Raw genomic sequence first — 18948 nt, 5'->3', positions numbered from 1 at the left:
AAAGCCATGCTGTAGCTGCTGTAGACTGAACTGGCCTGGTTGTGCCTGGTATGGTACAGTAATAATAGTTCCGCTAATGCCCTCCCCACCACCTGGGAAGTGTATACATTGGCCACTGAGAATGTTCAGTGGTAGTACCTACCTACCTCATTTGGGTATTTTGTTCCTGCTCACCTTTAACTGTTCCCTATTTGTCTTTACTTTGCCCTTTTAAAATACACAAATCTATCAAAACATGGTTGTAGATAACATCAAAAAAAAAAACATTTTAAAATGTTTATTAAAATACACCAAACATCCATAACAAGGCGATACAGGCAACATTTATAAAGAGACTACATTTTAATTTTTTTTTTTATTTTAGTGCTGAAATAAAACCACTTTAACACTTTAAGAAGAATTGGCTTTTGCTACACACATTTTCCTCAAGCTTGCAAGAGCAACGTGTAAAACACTTTAAAATACAAACTATATAATTTGAGTCAAACCTTCATGAAATGACAAGTCTCATCAAACCACAGTAAGCATGCAGAGGTTTCACTGCCAGGATAGATCAATACAGCTGCAAACACCTACATGTTAAAAACTTAAATCTTGCTGTACACAACACAGCCCTCTCAGATGAAGGATTTTAATTATTAAAACAATATCAATAATCCTGTTACTCAGCTCAAACTAAAAGACTTCTCACACACATACACACACAGTATGACTTTGATAATGATATCAGACAAACTCAGGCTCACTGTCCCGGTTTCTGGTCAGGGGTAACTTCTTTCCACACAGACGTGCCAGTCGAAGCCCCGACAAGTTTAACTTTGGGGAGCATGGATAGTTGTTGTTGTTGGACTGGTTCATGTTGAGCTCGGCCAGAGAGGCGCTCAGGTCCTGCTCTGCCCCGGTGTCGTCATCTGGGGGCCCGCTGTCTGGCAGCGCGGGGGGCTCTGCTACGTCCTGGTCCTGATCTGCGTCTTGTTCCTGGTCCGTTTGGGTTGCAGACTGGCTGGACAGGTCCAGGCTGTCCCTGTAGCTCAGCTGATCGTCGTCCATGCTCACCTCGCTCTCCTGCTTCACCAGGCCGCAGCAGTGGGTAGTCCTCTGACCACTCTCGTCCAGCTCTGAGTCGGAGTCTGGGAGCTGCTCACTAGACCCCAGTGACCCTAAAGAACTTCCTGTGGAGATAAAGAGGCCTATGGTTGCTCAGCTGTGAAAAAATACTTTTAAAATATACTGAAGTCAATGACGCAAGAACATGTGTGAACTTCTTTTGATTTACGGTCATTTAAAAAGAAGGTTGGTTGATGTACATTTGCAACTGTATTATACAACCCAGGCTTTCTAAAAACTTACCACATCCCTCCTCCATCTTGTCAGATTCCGGTTTATTTGGCTCCTCACTGCCTCCATCCTCCTCTCCATCAGCAGAGCTCCCCATCTTGTTCTCTGCAATACTTTCCTGAACCAGGAGGGGGAGGAAATTAAGAGATCACTTTTTTTTTTTTTTTTTTTTTTTTTTTTTTTAATTGCAGACAGCATATCAAAACTTGCAAATCAGGAGGGAAAGTTGTATTCAAATGAATTATGGCTGTAGGTATATATAACTCTGGATGAGAAAATGGATGTAGCGCTTCTGGTTTTTTTTGCCTCTTGCCAGAGGTAAACCAGGTTCTGTTCATGCTATAGACTGTAAAGGTTCATGCTCATAAATAATTTTCTGAAGCACATTAATCAAAACACAAGACAAGATGTTACTATCTCTTTTGGTGTGACAAAGGGTGCCCTCACATAGCAACCAGTTCAGTTCAACTGAATGATGATGTGCTGAAATGCAAATATTTGGCTGGGGCATCATAAATCTTCAGGACCATAAAACAGGTAGTCCCATTCATTTCCTATTCATTTATTGCCTTTCATTTTCATATAAAAAAGGACCACACACACTAATATATACACACAAAATAAATATTCATACATACATACACACACAATAAATATATATATTTATTGTGTGTGTGTTTATGTATATACACACACACAGTACATTGTAAATATAACTAGACAAATAAAGAAAAAAGAAGTTACAGACAGACAGACAGATAGATAAGGCCAAAAGGTTGGACACCTCATTCAATGTGTTTCCTTTATTGTCATGACTATTTACATTGTAGATTCTCACTGAAGGCATCAAAACTATTATGTACTTAACAAAAAAAGTGTGAAATAACTGAAAACATATCTTATATTTTAGATTCCTCAAAGTAGCCACCCTTTGCTTTGTTGATAGCGCTGCAAACCCTTGGTGTTCTCTCAATGAGCTTCATGAGGTAGTCACCTGAAATGGTTTTCACTTCACAGGTGTGCCTTGTCAGGGTTAATTAGTGGAATTTTTCCCTTATTAATGGGGTTGGGATCATCAGTTGTGTTGTGCAGTTGTCCGGTTGATCCACAGCTGACAGCCCTATTAGACAACTGTTAGAATTCATTTTATGGCAAGAACCAATCAGCTAAGTAAAGAGAAACGAGTGGCCATCATTACTTTAACAAATGAAGGTCAGTCAGTCCGGAAAATTGTGAAAACTTTGAATGTGTCCCCAAGTGCAGTCGCAAAAACCATCAAGCGCTAAAACAAACTGGCTCACATGAGGACCGCCCCAGGAAAGGAAGACCAAGAGTCACCTCTGCTGCTGAGGATAAGTTCATCCGAGTCACCAGCCTCAGAAATCTCAAGTTAACAGCAGCTCAGATTAGAGACCAGATGAATGCCACACAGAGTTCTAGCAGCAGACACATCTCTAGAACAACTGTTAAGAGGAGACTGCGCAAATCAGGCCTTCATGGTCAAATAGCTGCTAGGAAACCACTGCTAAGGAGAGGCAACAAGCAGAAGAGATTTGTTTGGGCCAAGAAACACAAGGAATGGACATTAGACCAGTGGAAATCTGTGCTTTGGTCTGGTGAGTCCAAATTTGAGATCTTTGGTTCCAACCGCCATGTCTTTGTGCGATGCAGAAAAGGTGAACGGATGGATTCTACATGCCCGGTTCCCACCGTGAAGCATGGAGGAGGAGGTGTGATGGTGTGGGGGTGCTTTGCTGGTGACACTATTGGGGATTTATTCAAAATTGAAGGCATACTGAACCAGCATGGCTACCACAGCATCCTGCAGCGACATGCCATCCCATCCAGTTTGCATTTAGTTGCACCATCATTTATTTTTCAACAGGACAATGACCCAAACACACCTCCAGACTGTGTAAGGGCTATTTGACCAAGAAGGAGAGTGATGGAGTGCTGCGCCAGATGACCTGGCCTCCACAGTCCCCGGACCTGAACCCAATCAAGATGGTTTGGGGTGAGCTGGACCGCAGAGTGAAGGCAAAAGGGCCAACAAGTGCTAAGCATCTCTGGGAACTCCTTCAAGACTGTTGGAAAACCATTTCAGGTAACTACCTCTTGAAGCTCATCAAGAGAATGCCAAGAGTGTGCAAAGCAGTAATCAGAGCAAAGGGTGGCTACTTTGAAGAAACTAGAATATAAGACATGTTTTCAGTTATTTCACACTTTTTTGTTAAGTACATAATTCCATATGTGTTCATTCATAGTTTTGATGCCTTCAGTGAGAATCTACAATGTAAATTGTCATGAAAATAAAAGTAAACTCACTGAATGAGAAGGTGTGTCCAAACTTTTGGCCTGTACTACAGACAGACAGACAGACAGACACCTACCTGCGGAGTGGAGGTGGAATCAGAGCGACAGGTTTTGTTGGACTGAGAGGTCTTTGACTGGAAAATGGATGAATAGAAGACTATGAGGGACTCCACGATGCGGGCCTGGTGGGGGTAATCGACCAGAGAGGACAGGGAGATCGTGGCCCCGGTCGGACGGGGACGCATCAGGGAGGGACCAAACACAATACCCAAGTTACTGGGACTCATCTTGTTATCTTCCTCTAGTTCTGCGATCCTGGAGGGAGGAAAGTGGTGGGAGGATCAAGGATAAATAGAGAGAGCCTGGTCTTTTATCTTCCTGCTTTTTTTTTTTTTTTAAATGACTGACCTCCGGAGGTGGCGAATGATGTAGCGCAGCGTAGCGACGTTAGCCTTGGGCAGCTCCTTCAGAAGCTCCTTCAGCTTGTTGACCAGGACCAGGACCTCTGGGTCTGTGTCCGGGCCCAGATCCACCAGCTCCGGACCCTTGCCCGCTGCTGGGTTGGTACTGTTGGACTCGGCCTCCTCTCCTTCTGGTGTGAATGCTTCGCCATGCAGACTCTCCTTCGCCAAACCCATCAGACGGTTGTAGAGGCGGAACAGCATGATGGGCTCTGGCAGCTAGGGGGTGACGGAGGCAGGAAGAAGCGTTAGAGGGGCTGAATTAAGTAACACAACCTTTAAAAGTATGGAGTAGCAAGAAAGGCGTGCTAATGACAACAGAGCAATTTTAACCAGATAATTAAGCGAGGGATTATTAAAAAAAAAAACACTCAAATAAATTGAACAGATCAGCAAGGGGTCTATGTAGATAACTGGCAGTGAGGAATCTCACTTTTTGACTTGTTTAAAAAAAACAAAAAAAACATTTGTGAGTTCAGCTATCAAACCGATTTACTAATAGTTTATCTGGTTATTAAAGAGCAACCAAGGTCCTGAAAGATATAAACTTGTGAGTGCAAGATTTAAAAATAATTAAATCTTTTTAGGATTTAAGGAATTCCATACATTTAATTAGATTTTTCCTTTACTTGTTGATGGACCCATTAAGTATTTTTGCATTAATCTCTTTTAATTGTCAATAACATACATGAATTAACTACTTTATAACTAAAGTATAATAGCTAGATTTAAAACTAGACTATTAGACTAGAACTATTATTATATTAGAAAGAAAAACATCTGTGACAAACCAATTAACATATTGATGGTAATGGTCTTTTGACTATGTACTATGTACTATAATACTACTATACTAAGTAGGAGATAAACTACGTCAGTCAGGTACATTTGTTTACTAGCTGCCATGGTTCCCGAGGCCCACTGTGTTTTACTCTTGCATGTGTACCTGTCTGAGGTAAAGCTTGAGGACGTTGCTAATGTCATGTGGTGAACACTGGGACAGCTCCACCAGCTCCTTGCCATTCTCAAAGGCCTGACACAGCTTCTCCACACGAGTCTTCACCCCGTTCACCCTGTAGATGCCCTGCAAGGAAGGAGCAAGCGGACAGTTTAAATACCTCGATCGGTGGCAAAGATTCAGACATCCGGCACTCACTTAACTTCACTTTCTCACCTTCATCTTCAGTGCCCGTCTCTCGATCTCGGAGATACACTTGGTGATGATGAAGGGAATGCCGTCACTGGCACAGCTGGCTACCTGAGAGAAGTCCCTGCCAAACAGCTGCAGACGGCCCTGCAGCTTCTTATGGCCGCACTGGATGGCCAAAGTCTCCAGACAGCGCTTGTGACACGCCAGGAAACACTGAGGACAGAGGAGGAGATGTTGACCTCATCAACCTGGTCTTTAGGGAGATGCTTCGAGAGCTGCACATCGGCATCCCGAGTCTCTCTCTGCAGGTTGGATGTTAGGAGACAAGACGCAGGACTCACCTCCTCGCACTCGGCCCCCTGGAAGTAAACGTAGCTGTCACACTCGCGGCACTTTGAAGGAGTCCGTAGCTTCCTCAGCCGGTGGGTCTGAGCTGCTTTAGACAGGCCCATGTTACGGAAAGGTCGGGTGGACACCACTACATCAGGATCCATGCCGTTCATGTCTGAGGACAAAGACCCACATCATAATAAGAGTAGTATTGGGACCCCCTTGAAAACAAGGTGATACATTAAGCAGGTTTTTCTTATCCGTCTGGCCATGTTATTGAATAGTCACATCAATAGTGATTACAATCTTACTTGGAGCTTCAAATGAGGTCACATTCCCGTCTTTCTCATCTGCGTCCTCATTGGACGACATTGTTCCAGTGGACGACGTCCGAGCAATTTTACTGATGTCACCTAGGACCAATATACAGTTTAAATATGAAAAGTTATAAACAACAACAACAAAAAAAAACACTTACAGCATCCCTTTAAGTGGAAAAACCAATTAAATCTCCCTTGTGGTTATTTATCAAAGAGATATTCTGTGAATCTGCTTCAACTAAAGTTCTCACTCACTTTTGCTGGCAGTAGGAGACTCTAGGGCTCCGTCTCCTCCAACGCTGTCATCGCTCACTGTTGAACCCCACGACTTGTGGCCCTGTCCTGGGGATAAACCAAGGGACAAGAATATTTGAATAGTCGGCATCAGAATAATGAGATTACATGGCTAAATTGAGCCATTCTGTCAACCATCAATCATCTTAGATTGGTTAATAAAAAAAAAAACACATCTAAAATTTGACTCTTGTAACAGTTTACTCTTGAAATATGGAATGAAATGAACTACAGGCAAAAACAGACAGGATGTCTCAAAAATAATCTTTACAAAACTACAGCTCACTAACTTCTACGGCAGCAGCAGGCATCACTTACTCTTGCGGTGAACCTCCGTGTCTCGGTTGTCTCCAGCTGCTGTATCCACACTGGTGGCAGGGCCGTCCGTGTGGCTCGTATGCTCTGTGTTGAAACTGTCATTCCTTGGTCTGTGGCCATGGCTACAATGTGGAATTATAAGTGAATTTATTATTTGTTTTATCTTTTTGGTTAATACACATTTAAAAAGTAGCCTTGCTCTGATCAGAGCCAACAAAATCAGCCTACCAGCACATCTTAAGCGCTTACAATCAGCAAGCTATGTCTCGCTTGTTTAATCTGAACAAAAATCTGAGTGTAAAAACAAACCGGTTGTTGTTTTACAGTGGGGTTTGTGCCAAACTTGGCTAGCTGTTTCCTCCTGTTTCCAGTCTTTGTGCTAAGCTAACTTAACTGTAGCTCCATATTTACTGTACAGATGAGTGATATCAAAATTTTCATCCGAACCCTCAGCATGGAAGAGAATATTTCTCAAAATGTAAAAACCTTCAACTGAAAACCTGGATGAATGTGGCTCTGATTGAAGCTCTTACTGTGACGATGAGCTGAAGGGACTGTAGCTCTCAAATGTGTATTGAACAGTCGGCTGCTCTGGCAGCTGCAGGTCGCGCACGTGTGCGGCATACTGCTGGCCTGGGTCATACAGCTTGCTGCTCTCACACAGAGTCTGGTAGTGGACCGGCAAGGCTACGGTCTGCATGTGCATGAGCTGGTAGTACGAGATGGTCGCCTGGTGGGGGGAAGAGTTACAACAAAAAGGATCAGCAACAAGTTTGTTTGTCCCCTTCTACCATTGCTCAGAAACTGGAGTACAAAATATAGAGCAATTTAGGCATCTTTAGAAAGGGTTGACATCGTTTTGTAACAATGAGGTTTGTGTGTGCGTTTGTTCTGACCGAGCGGATGGTCTGGTCGCTCTGTTTGATGATGTCCTGCAGTTGTCTCAGCACTGTGACCTTCGTGTGCTCCAGCTCCTGCTGCTGAGTGGTGGCATCCGCTATACATGTCCGGTAGGTGGCCTCCGCCTCGTCTGACTGCACACACACGCGCACACACAGACACACAAACGTTTTGAATTTTCAATTTACTTCCTGCGTTCTGTTTTTTTTCTGTTTTAATCAGTCAGATTTGTACACCGATATGTCAGTGAAGAGTCCGTGACATTGTGGCAGGAAGACAATCATTTCAATTTCAACATAATCACACATCACTGAAAAAGAACGTCTTGCTCTTAAATTATCTAACATGCAAATCATTTTTCCTTCCACAGTGATGAAGCTCTGAAACAACAGTTATTGATAAGAACCTTGTTGCGAGCCTCTTCTTCTAATCGTTTCTTCTTCTCCACAGACTTTGCTGTAGATCTCCTTCTTTTTTTTTTCTCCTCCTTTTTTTTTTTCTTTCCCCCTTTTTTCTCCTCCCCTCCCCCCCCCGCCCTTTTTTTTCCTTCTTTTTCGCAACCTGAACTAAGCGGACCATGAAGGCTTGCTTGGCTTTCCGCAGGTTCGCTTCACACTCCATCTAAATAAAGACATATCATGTTTGGTCCTTACAATATCTTATTGTTATTTAGAGATGAATACAGTCTATTCCTAACGCGTGCTCGTATGTACAAAAGAGGAGGTCTTACTAGTTTTCTCTTAGCTCGAATCCAGTGTTCCTTGATCTCCTTCCGTCTCTTTTCATGATCCTGCTTACGCTGCATCAGAGGCTGCACAGACAAACACATCTGTGATCAATACAATGTGCACAGGGGCAACACACTCCACTATTAACAGTGACTGTCGCAGGGTGATTCAAGAATGAACACAACTCACAGAAGTTGTAAAAGTGTTCATGTTGCAACAAACTTTAGTGTGAGTTTCAGGTTTACCTGGATGAAGGTCTGGTTGTACAGGGTGGCGTTGGCCTGCTGCAGGCCCACACTCTGCTCCTGGTCCTGCTCCAGAGCCAGAGAGTAGATGGAGAAGAGGGGCATTTGGGGCTGAAAGGGAGTCAACACAAACACGGGAAGAGAAGGTTCGATATCCAACTCAAACACAGGGACGGAATGCTGTATTGCTTTTAAGTTTATCCTGGTTTTTAACATTCAATGTCACAGATAACCAGTGAGAGACATTCAGAGGTGAAATCAATAAGGTTTACATGTGTTATGCTGTGTTTGCAGGACTGGTACAATCTCTGGAGGCCTTTGGAGAACTCGGTCTCTGAAGAAGAAGAAAAGAGAACAATGCGTTAGCAAGTTTTTCTACATAGGTTCATGTACTAGGGCTGCAACTATTACCTTAATCAACGATTGATCTATATCTATTCACGACTGATCATATAGCTCAGTGGTTTGCAAAAAAAGTTTTCAATAATGTCCCCCCCCCCCCCTTTGAAATATTTTTTCAGCCAAGTAACCCTGAACAGCACAAGACATTTAAAGATAAAAAAATGTTGTGTGCCATTTTTAGGCCTATATTTGACAGGACAGCTTATATTTGAAAGGGGAGAGAGAGGAGAGAGAGAGGGGGGGAATGATGTGAGCTACCCAGACGCCCCACAAGACATTTTAGGTAGAAAAAAAAAAAATTGACTATATAAAGAGGTATAATACAGTACTGCCCCATCAGTGTTGATTTACAACCTTGTAAATGAGAAACACTTAAATGCTATTTAAAAAATGTTTAAAACCCATCACCAATTTCATTCATTACTATAGTATAATTATTTTAAGAATTATGCATAAAAAGAAATCTCACGTACCCCCTTGCATAACTCCTAAGTACCCCTAGGTGTACCAGTACCCCCATTTGAGAAACACTGCTTTAGCTTATAAAACGTTTAAAAAAAATAAATAAAAAATGGCAAACACCAATCACAATTTGTGCTATTTCCCACTCACCAAGTGAGATTCTCTTCTCCACGTAGGTCATCAGGTCCTTCATGTACTTAGAGATGGTTTTGGCATAGAGCAGAGCGGAGTCCACCCCTCCTTCGCTGTTTTGGAGGATCACATCCACTGCCTCAGCTCTGCCTACACATGGACACACACAAACACAGGTCACTGCACAGGAACAAGCACAGTTCTTTGCTTTGACAACAAACCGTTTTTGCGGATTATGATTTGTGGGAGGCAAAACGTTTGCAGAAGAGGTGTAAAGATTCTGACTGATGATCAACAACATCCTGTGTTTGATTTTGGTGACGGTTATTTGTTTGACGCTGCTGTGTTTAAATACCTTAATTTTGAATACTGTTTCTTAACCGTTTTCTCAGATTTTCTGTGATGAAGACTGAGTTTCTGCAGCTGACACTGTTGCTGTAAAACACGTTGCTGTATCACAGTATTTACGTCAGCAGGGGGAGACCTACCCAACATTCATCGTGTGGAACAACATGTCAAAGCTTCCATGATCTGAATTAAGGCTGGGTCACTACTTTCTAATGTAAACCCGAAGACCGGGTACACAAACATGGAAATACCATGAAAAAGTAGCATTTCCACAAATAAGAGTGAATGGAAGGACAAAAAGGTGTAGAACCATCACATATCCGAGAGGGACTGAAAGAAGTCAGTGGAAGCCGAGTGGGAGTGGGGGAGCAGCTGATCGCCTTACCAATGTCCTGCAGATCGCTCCTGAACTGTCCCCCGTCTGCTCCCTGGCCTGTCGCAGCGTACAAGTTCTCCATCGACTACAGAGCACAAAGATGATTCAGTACTGACAACACACGTCATCAACTAAGGGATTTTTTTCTCTTCATCTAAGTGGAAAGTTGGGAGTGGAAATCACCCTAGATTAAGTGATACTTGATCGAGGTGTAAAAAACTGGTGCACAATATTACATTGTTTCTGACCCTGTTAGATAACCCTACTATTTTATTATTAATTTGGCAGATGGTAAAAAAACTAAAACAAACTGGTGATAAACTCACCCTGCTCTTCTCAGTGGGCAGCAAGGAGAGCAACGTGCTGCTGTCCACCTCTCCCATCAGCAGTTCAGACACACTGAGGAGAAACACACACACACACACACACACACACACACACACACACACACACACACACACACACACACACACACACACACACACACACACACACACACAAAACAGAAAAAAAAAAAGAAAAGAAAAAAAAAAAAGACACCTTTACATTGGCGAATATGACAAGTAAATATATTGATGTGGTGAGAGGTCACTGAATAGAAAGGAGGCAGTAATAATAATCATCTGTGTGTTAAAAAATAAATAAAAATACTAGTAAATGGCAGATTTTAAAAATAAATTTCATTAACTCGCTTGCTGAAATACGGACTAAACAAAAAAGCTGCATCTCCATCTTGGTGTTTTTCTGTTCATAACAGAAAAACATTGTCAAAGACAGGAGGAGAGAATGAGGAAACAGACACGTCAGGCAGATTTCAACGGCTCTGCCAGCTCACTTCCTCCTAAAGCTCTGTGACAGATGTCTAAACCCTGAAATGGCACAGACTAGCATGTGATACACCGGATCACATACATTGTTGGTGCACTCTACTCCAATTACACATTCCTCTACTCTGGGTTTATTTTAATTTATCATATTTTTAAAAGATGAAAAACGTTCATGTAAAAAAATAAAATAAATGAAAAAACTTGGAAAAACAGATTTGATGATTTCATAGTTTTCACATTTAATAATGTGTTTGGTCTCAAATTCTCTCAAGTATCTCCAATCATTCTATTGATTTATTATGTCCTCAGTCCGTAGCAATCTGTTCACTTACAGCAGCCAGGTAGTCAACAGCAAACTTTTGGTTTTGTGTCATACGGTAGAAGAAAAGAACCACTTCCTGTTTTCGGCTCTGCCTCATGCAAATGTGTCACCATCGCTGCACTTCTCACTCCAATTCCCAACAACAGACTACTTTGTACGCATTGACACACACACATACACACTACCTGACGCTTGCTTACTGTCTGTAAAAGAGGTAATACCGGGTCAGATACACTGGTGCCAAATCACTATCAGTCATTGTAGCAAGAACAATAACGTTATCATACAAGTAGTGATCACCATCTAGATACTTTAGGATGAAAAAAGGTTGCAATTTCGTTAATCAGACATATTGTGAAGATGTATCAGATACTCACTTGCTGCTAAAAGCAACTGCAATGGTTTCAATTGCCTTCTCAAAGTCCTTTTTATCGGCCTCGTTACAAGCCTCATAGTGGAAACCTGAAAAATCACAACCGTGTTAAGATTTCAGTTGTAATTTAAAATGCACTGCTGACCACATTAACTGTCACACCTGTACACCAGTTACATCAAACTACATGTACAGCATTACCAAAGGCTGTGGAAGTCATTTCTAGCAAACTGGTGTAAAAAATATGAGAAAACATGTATTCATTGCTCCTGTACTTGTTTTCTCTACTTTTCAATTCATGGCTGAAGGATTCTCTGCACAACAGACTGACCTTTGACTTTGGATATGAGCTTGCCAGCAGCAGTGAGGATCTCCACGGTGTTGAGCAGAGGGTAGGTGTTGATGACCTGACGCAGCACCCGTAGGACCTCCCCCAAACACTCGTGAGCCACGGGCCTCTGACTCTCCTTCTTACCTGGATGAGAGGGAGGAAGGAGGAAAGTATGGTTGGACGAGGAAATGGGGAGACTGTAGTGCAGTTATATATATTTTTATATCAACACAATATGAAAATTGAATTGTAGAGACTTGTAGCTTTTTTGACAGACCGGAAACCCATTAATTAATGGCTCTCAGATGTCAGAGTGTCTTTGAATTCATCAGTAAGGGAAGAATTCAGTCCATGCTAGCAAATGCATTACAACTTGTTGGTAATATTGGACCAAAAATAAGTTTTTTTCCTCCATTTTTAAAGGAATTTTTTTTTCTAGCAGAGACAAGTTATGTTTTTGTGCAGATTAAACAAACTAAATATAATTAAGACGTGGCAGATTTTGTTACCTTAAGACCGTAAGCCAGGCTAGCCATTTCCCCATCTTTCCAGTCTTTATGCTAAGCTAAGTTAAGAGGCTCCTGGCTGTAGCTTCATATTAACCATACAGATATGAGAGTGATAGAGCTTGTCATCCAACTCTCTGAAAGCAAGCAATCATGCCCATTTGTCAAAATGTCAAACTATTCCTTTAACTCTCTGTAAGTCAGCATTTCAACGGTTTCTGTATAGCGGATGGAGATGGCCAGTCTGAGCACAAACGGTTAGGTCAGTGATAATGGGCAAACAAGTCCAGGGGGTCAGACAGGTTGAGTCAACCTAGACAGTGTCAGCTCCTCTGCTTTGATGTCACTGGTGACACATTTGCAGCCTACATCCTCATTTCTTCCTTACACAAACACACACAGACTGGTCTCATTAACTTTTTTCTGTTTAATGTTGCAACCTCATTCCCCTCTGTAAACCCTTTTTCTAAATCAAGGCAGCTCGCCTAGGGAGAAGGCCAGAGGGCAGCCGATCCTCCCACAAGACCGTCTGAGCAGCAGCGGCCAATAAGAACAGAGTGACCTGAGCACTGTGCTGAAGAGGATGTGGTCATACCTATTGTTTTGCAAGATTAGAAACTAAACCAACTAAACTCTGGTACTGTGCTACATCTGCTTTCTGCGGCTCATGAAAACAAATCACCTTACTCTCCACTTGGTGGCTTTGATGTTAATGGAATAAAGTGGGACCTATAGCAGCCACAAGGTTCCAGAGTAAGTGGTACATTGGATTGCAGTGGGGCGGGGGCGAGGCTAAAACTCTGATTGCGCTGCTGATTAAGGAGGAGGCGTCGCAGCAATGCAGCCAGCCTATCGGAGGAGGAAGTATGGACGAGGCCCTTCTGTCAGAGGCTATCCATCATGGCTTCCTGTTTAGAAAGCACACTGGGTGGAGAACAAGACAGAACAGAGCCAGATAACGGCAGACAGAAAGACACACAAACAAAATGTCTTTCCGTTTCATCTGAACCACAAAACTCTGCTCTGAAAAAGCCTTTTCCAACTGGTGAAACCTCAGTGTAAAAAACACCTGTTGTTCTCAGATCAAACGTTTGTTTAGCAGAAGCGGTGGCATTTTACTCAATGAGGAAAGGTAGAGGGGTTTGCCATTTTAAGCTGCGCTGCGTCGCACAGGAGGGGGTGAATGAGGCTGCAGTAAACAACAAGCTGGCTTCCTGCTGGAGACAAGAGTGCGGTCGACTCTGCGGGCGCAGCGGAAACGCAGCCCTTCATTTGGAGAGAGAGGACGCTCAGAGCCACTTGCACTACGCACACGTGTCGATGAAGAGGACTGATGTAACTAGAGCTGGGCGATATGGAGAAAATCAAATATCACGATATTTTTGACCAAATGCCTCGATATCTATACCGCAACGATATTGTAGTGTTGACTATTGGTGCGTTCACAAAATATTTACACAATGAGATTTTTGATAAATCATCAGTAATGTATACATAATGACTAAGTGGGTAATGGCAAATAATAGAACAGTTACAACAGTCTGGTAAGTTCAGAAAATGACATCACTTTACTGTAATGCAGCCTTTAAAACCAGGAAAAGACAACACTTATGCCATATTACGATATCCAAAATCTAAGACGATATCTAGTCTCATATCACGATAGATATAATATTGATATATTGCCCAGCTCTAGATGTAAGTTTAGCAAAACCCTTTTGTGGATACCTGATATCGTCTTTGTGTGAGTCCCTTGTCAAAACTAACTGGAGCGTGCAACTCAAAAGGGGAAGAGGACAGGCAAAACACTATTGTTGCGTCTGCAAACTTATTATACACACGTACACAATGCAAAAAGATACAATGACCTACTGTCGTACTAGCCAGAAGATGAAAATCATAACTAGCTACACACGCAAAGGCAACTCTGTTTTGTCTCCACAGTGATGAAAACAAGCATTACTCATGTCTTAAGTTCTGTGATCGCAGCACAGAGAGCGCTTAGTTCAAATCAAAATCAACCCATAACACACCCTCAAACCCTTTTCTGAACCAGCAGACAAGACAGACAGGAGCCTAACTCATTTTGACGGTAAATATTTGGGACCTTCTAAATCATATATGAAGTCCATGGTTTCTGTGGGTTGATTCGTATATTGATCTGTCGACGCGCTCACCTTCCGCCAGCACGACGTCCTTCAGTTTCTCCACAGCCTCTGCGAAGCGCGCCACGTCCCTCAGCAGTGCCGGGATGTCCTCGACCTCAATGGCTGTGCTCTCTGGATACTCAGACGGAGGAGTGGGGGTCAAGGCCCCTTTCCCCTGGCCTTTAGTGAACACCCACGACTGGAGCGGGAAACCTGAGGAGACACGGGACAAATGCGTCAAGTCATTTATCACGCAAACGCCTTTTAGTTCCCTTTTGGGAAATATGCTTATTAGCGTAACTTTTTGGCGGGGTTAGATTAGACGATCAATACCACTCTCATATCTGTCCTGTATAAGGTTACATCGTTACAGAGGTAACACAATCCACCTACCAGGACCCTTCAAATCTCACTAATTAACATTTTATATCTTGTTAGTTTAACTTATAAAAACTAAACTAAAGCGATTAGTTGCAATTTTCTTTCTTGGTCAGGAGCAGTAACTTCCACGAGTCTGCGCTGCTGCCAGCCAATAAATAGTCCGGCACATCACCGCCTGTAAAACTGCTAATTGCATTTTATACTTTTTTTTTTTTTTTATAAACAACCATATACAGCATGTGAGTTAGTGAGCTTTAACAAGGTGCTAACTGGCAGATGCTGTCACCTTTGGACAGAGCCAGGCTAGCGGTTTCCCTGTGTTAGCTATATAAAGCTAAGCGGCTGCTGGCTAAGGCTTCAAAAGTAAGGGACAGACATGAGAGGGGCGTCGATCTTCTCATACAACTCTGCCAAAACATGAACAAGTGTAGTTCCCAAATTGTCAAACTATTCCTTTAAAATGTGAGGCTTTGCTGCTGTTGCTCTGTTTAACATCATTGTAAATTGAATATCTTTGAATTTTAGACAAATCAAACTATTGGAGAATGTCACCTTTTGTCTCTGAGACATTGTGATGGATATTCTTTTTACATTTTGGAGACTAAGCTATATATTGAAAAAAAAAATAATCAATAAATCAATCAGTAATTAAAAACGGGGATGCTGGGACTGCCACCTTTCCATACCTTGAGGCTTCAAAATCCACCTTCACACACTCACACATATAATTTAATAATGAAACATTCGTTCTGGATTCATTTGCTTGTTCAATTTCAGGTAGGTAGAAGGTGTATTTTGTGCACTGTACTGCATGTGTGCGGTCTTTCTCCAGATTTCGCTTTCCGTTTCAGCTCAGGTGAGGATGAGTTGAAAGGCTGGACAGGAACTGCATTTGGGAACATTTTCATGAACTCAACAAGGTGATGAATAATTAGGGAGGTTTTGAACCAGACCTGCAGCGCTGGCATGTCTGCTCAGCGCAGTCGGTCTCTTCAGGGTGGCCACAGGGGACGGGCAGCCCACCCCTTGCATCGCCGCCAGCTTGCCGTGCTGGATGCTGGGGGTGCTCGGGCAGGACAGGGAGACGTCCTGGAACCCGGCAGAGGTCGGGGTGAGAGTTGACGAGGAGGAATAGGATGAGGGTGAAGACGAGAGGGTGATGTCGCCTGCATCTTTCCGAGGCTGCTCCTGAAGGATGGACAGCTGAGAGAGAGGGACAGGAAGAGAGAAAAAGGTCAGGACAATCGCGTGATTTTCAGCTCAACCTGAACGGCACGAGGGCGACAGAGTGGCTCGTCTTCATTCTTGTGGCCTTAAACACAGCAGCGCAGTTGTTGATAAACACACATGTGAAGACTTTCACAAGATCCTGTGCTGCGTTGTGAAACACTTCCTGACTCCAAGCTGTTGTCGGGTGTGGCAAACAGAGCTGGGTGTAGAAATTGACTGTTCGGAATAAGAACAGTGACATTTTCCAGAGAAATTACCTCCTCGTCTGCCTACAATACAGTGCCTACAGTTCCCTATTAGGGCATCTCGTCTCCCCACTTATGGCAGACTTGAAATCATCACAGTTTGGGGCCTGACAAGTGCATCTCCGGCAAAGCCAAGGAGCACTGCTCACTGCTACAAATAGTGCTAACATTTGACAAGAAACCAAAAAAAAAAAGCATTCCTATACATTTGTCGTATGTGTCGCACACATAAGATGCCATGCATGTACTCGAAACGTACCTGCTTAAGCCATACGTTGTGCTTGTTGGGCAGTATGTCCAGTTTGTCCTTGCCTGTAGTCTCAGCTTTCCTAACTCTCTGACTGGTAGAGTAGGGGTTGTAGCTGTTTTTGCCACCACGTTTCAGCATGCTCCTTCTACCCCCCCACCCCTACAGCTCAGTCCCCAACTAAGCACAAGTTAACTTTAGGATCTGATCTCACAAGAGCATTCACACACACTGCAGCCTGACACTGCTTTGGTGGTAACCCCCCCCCACACACACACACACACACACACACACACACACACACACAACTTCCTATGAACCAGATGAGTCAACCACACATCTGCATCATAATGAATGTTTGAGTAGTTTCACACCGTCAGACTACAGTTATCACACAGTCACAATGGGCACACAAAACTTGCCTTAACAAAACTTTTATCACTCACACACAGACACACACGCTCTCTCTATCACCCCTTGTCCGGAGCCCTCTCTGCAGCCAGTCCCCTCCAGCTGAAGTTTATCTGACACCACACACACACACACACACACACACACACACCAGACTGAGCAGCATTGCCAGGCACAAACCAGAAGTGATGCGCTAACTCACAGACTGGGCGCTGCTCTGCGGCCCGGGGCTTCCTGCTCGGCTCTTCTTCGAGATGGATGGCGTCTTAATCAGTTCCCGTTTCTTCCTGAACATCTTCAGTGTGCCTTTGCCGTCCATGCTGACTTCTTTGAGTTTCACGTACAGCCCCCCCACCCACCCCCCGAGTCGCCACTTGGCTGCTCTGCCGCTCGTGCTCAGCGGGTACTCGGTACCACCCAGGCCGACCTGGAGCCACGATAACTGTCTGTCTGTATTCCTCCTGCCGCTGTCGCACATCGAGCCGCGCAGGCTCACTGACAGAGAGACAGACAGCTCACCGCAAACTGTCTGTTCGCTCGCGGCATCCGCTCTGCGCGCGTGCGTTCAGTTTCCTCAAGAGGAGGAGTAGGAGTAGGAGGAGGGTGAGGTAAGACTTTTCACTCGGTTTTGGGAAGATGTAATTGCGTTTAAGTTACACTCAAAACACTGTATCCCAGAACGTGAACTTTGTCATTAATTTAAACTAATTTGAAAGTCCTGACGCAAACTCAACAGAAACAGACAACTGTTGCTTTGTTCAAATTCACAGCAATCAGCTCATCCTGGCACACGTGTGTTTTCAACATGTGACCCGAAGCTTCCGCGTCCGCGTGCACCTGCTCCAGACATCAAATTAAACAAAAATGATTTATGTTTTTATATGCCTTTGCCGGCATATGTACAGTTTATTGTCCCAAAATCCCTATGGAAGATTCTACGTGCAGTTAGTGTCCCAAATTCCCCATACAATGTTCCTAATTAACCTGCTAAACCAGCTGTTTGGGTTATGGTCAGGGACGGACTGGGGCTAAAAAACAGCCCTGGACTTTCTCCCAAATAGGCCCATCATCAGCCATTCGCCCCTAGCCGTGCACGACAGACACTAGCCAGGATGTCCTGATACTATGCCACAATACTGTAGCCTATCAGACAAGGTATTCACAGCAAGTTACATCGCAAAACCAATGATAATAACTGGGGTTGTGTTTAGGGCAATAATGAGTTGTGGGCCCCTTTCCACAATCTCCATTTTCCCATGCATGTGAGTTTAATGATACTTTGATTACATGCAAATGTATTTGAGAATATTATTCCCCATGTGAGCATAACATCAAATGATAATCAATTCAATGTTTAAAAACTAGTTTTTGACAAAAAAAAAATCCTGTACAAGATCAGGTAAAAATGTAGAAGTCACCTTACATTACTGTTAATATTGTTAATGTTAACAAACAGATGTGCAATTCATAACATTAACTACAACATAGTTGTAACAAAATTAACTTAACATGAGCCACAGTCATAGCATATGTCAAAGAAAATGATTGAAAAAGTCATGGCATAGAATGTCAAATAAAGAAGGGGCCAGACCAGACTGGGAATCAAACCTAGGTCTGAGTCAACAGTGCCTACGTGCTGGTTGGAGCGGTGCTAACCAGTGAGCCACTGTGCCACCAAATAAAGTATCTTAAAAACATGGTATAGTATGTCAACCAAAAGCGATATAAAAAAAAAAAAAAAAAAGTCTAGTATAGTACGCCAGAGAAAGTCTGGAAGAACATGCAAACTCCACAAAAAAAAGTACAAGCAT

General features: G+C 43.2%; 1 protein-coding gene across 1 annotated transcript; it reads right to left on the bottom strand.

The window, feature by feature from the left end:
- Positions 1–307: 307 nt before the first annotated feature.
- arhgap45b (Rho GTPase activating protein 45b) lies at positions 308–17905 on the bottom strand. Its single transcript, XM_039810563.1, is given in 25 exon segments — positions 308–1172; positions 1351–1456; positions 3729–3966; positions 4060–4331; positions 5059–5196; positions 5287–5475; positions 5604–5767; positions 5904–6005; positions 6168–6254; positions 6525–6646; positions 7058–7254; positions 7421–7558; positions 7831–7992; positions 7995–8045; positions 8155–8235; positions 8398–8508; positions 8670–8731; positions 9412–9543; positions 10127–10202; positions 10444–10516; positions 11644–11728; positions 11971–12114; positions 14654–14836; positions 15958–16207; positions 17340–17905. Coding segments are annotated over 25 exon segments (3885 nt in total). The 5' UTR covers positions 17616–17905; the 3' UTR covers positions 308–726.
- Positions 17906–18948: the final 1043 nt, after the last annotated feature.

This window comes from Perca fluviatilis, chromosome 9, assembly GCF_010015445.1.
Source record: "Perca fluviatilis chromosome 9, GENO_Pfluv_1.0, whole genome shotgun sequence".
In the NCBI taxonomy this organism is placed as follows: Eukaryota; Metazoa; Chordata; class Actinopteri; order Perciformes; family Percidae; genus Perca; species Perca fluviatilis.
The sequence above is the reverse complement of the archived record's forward strand: the minus strand, read 5'-3'. Positions and strand labels throughout refer to the sequence as shown.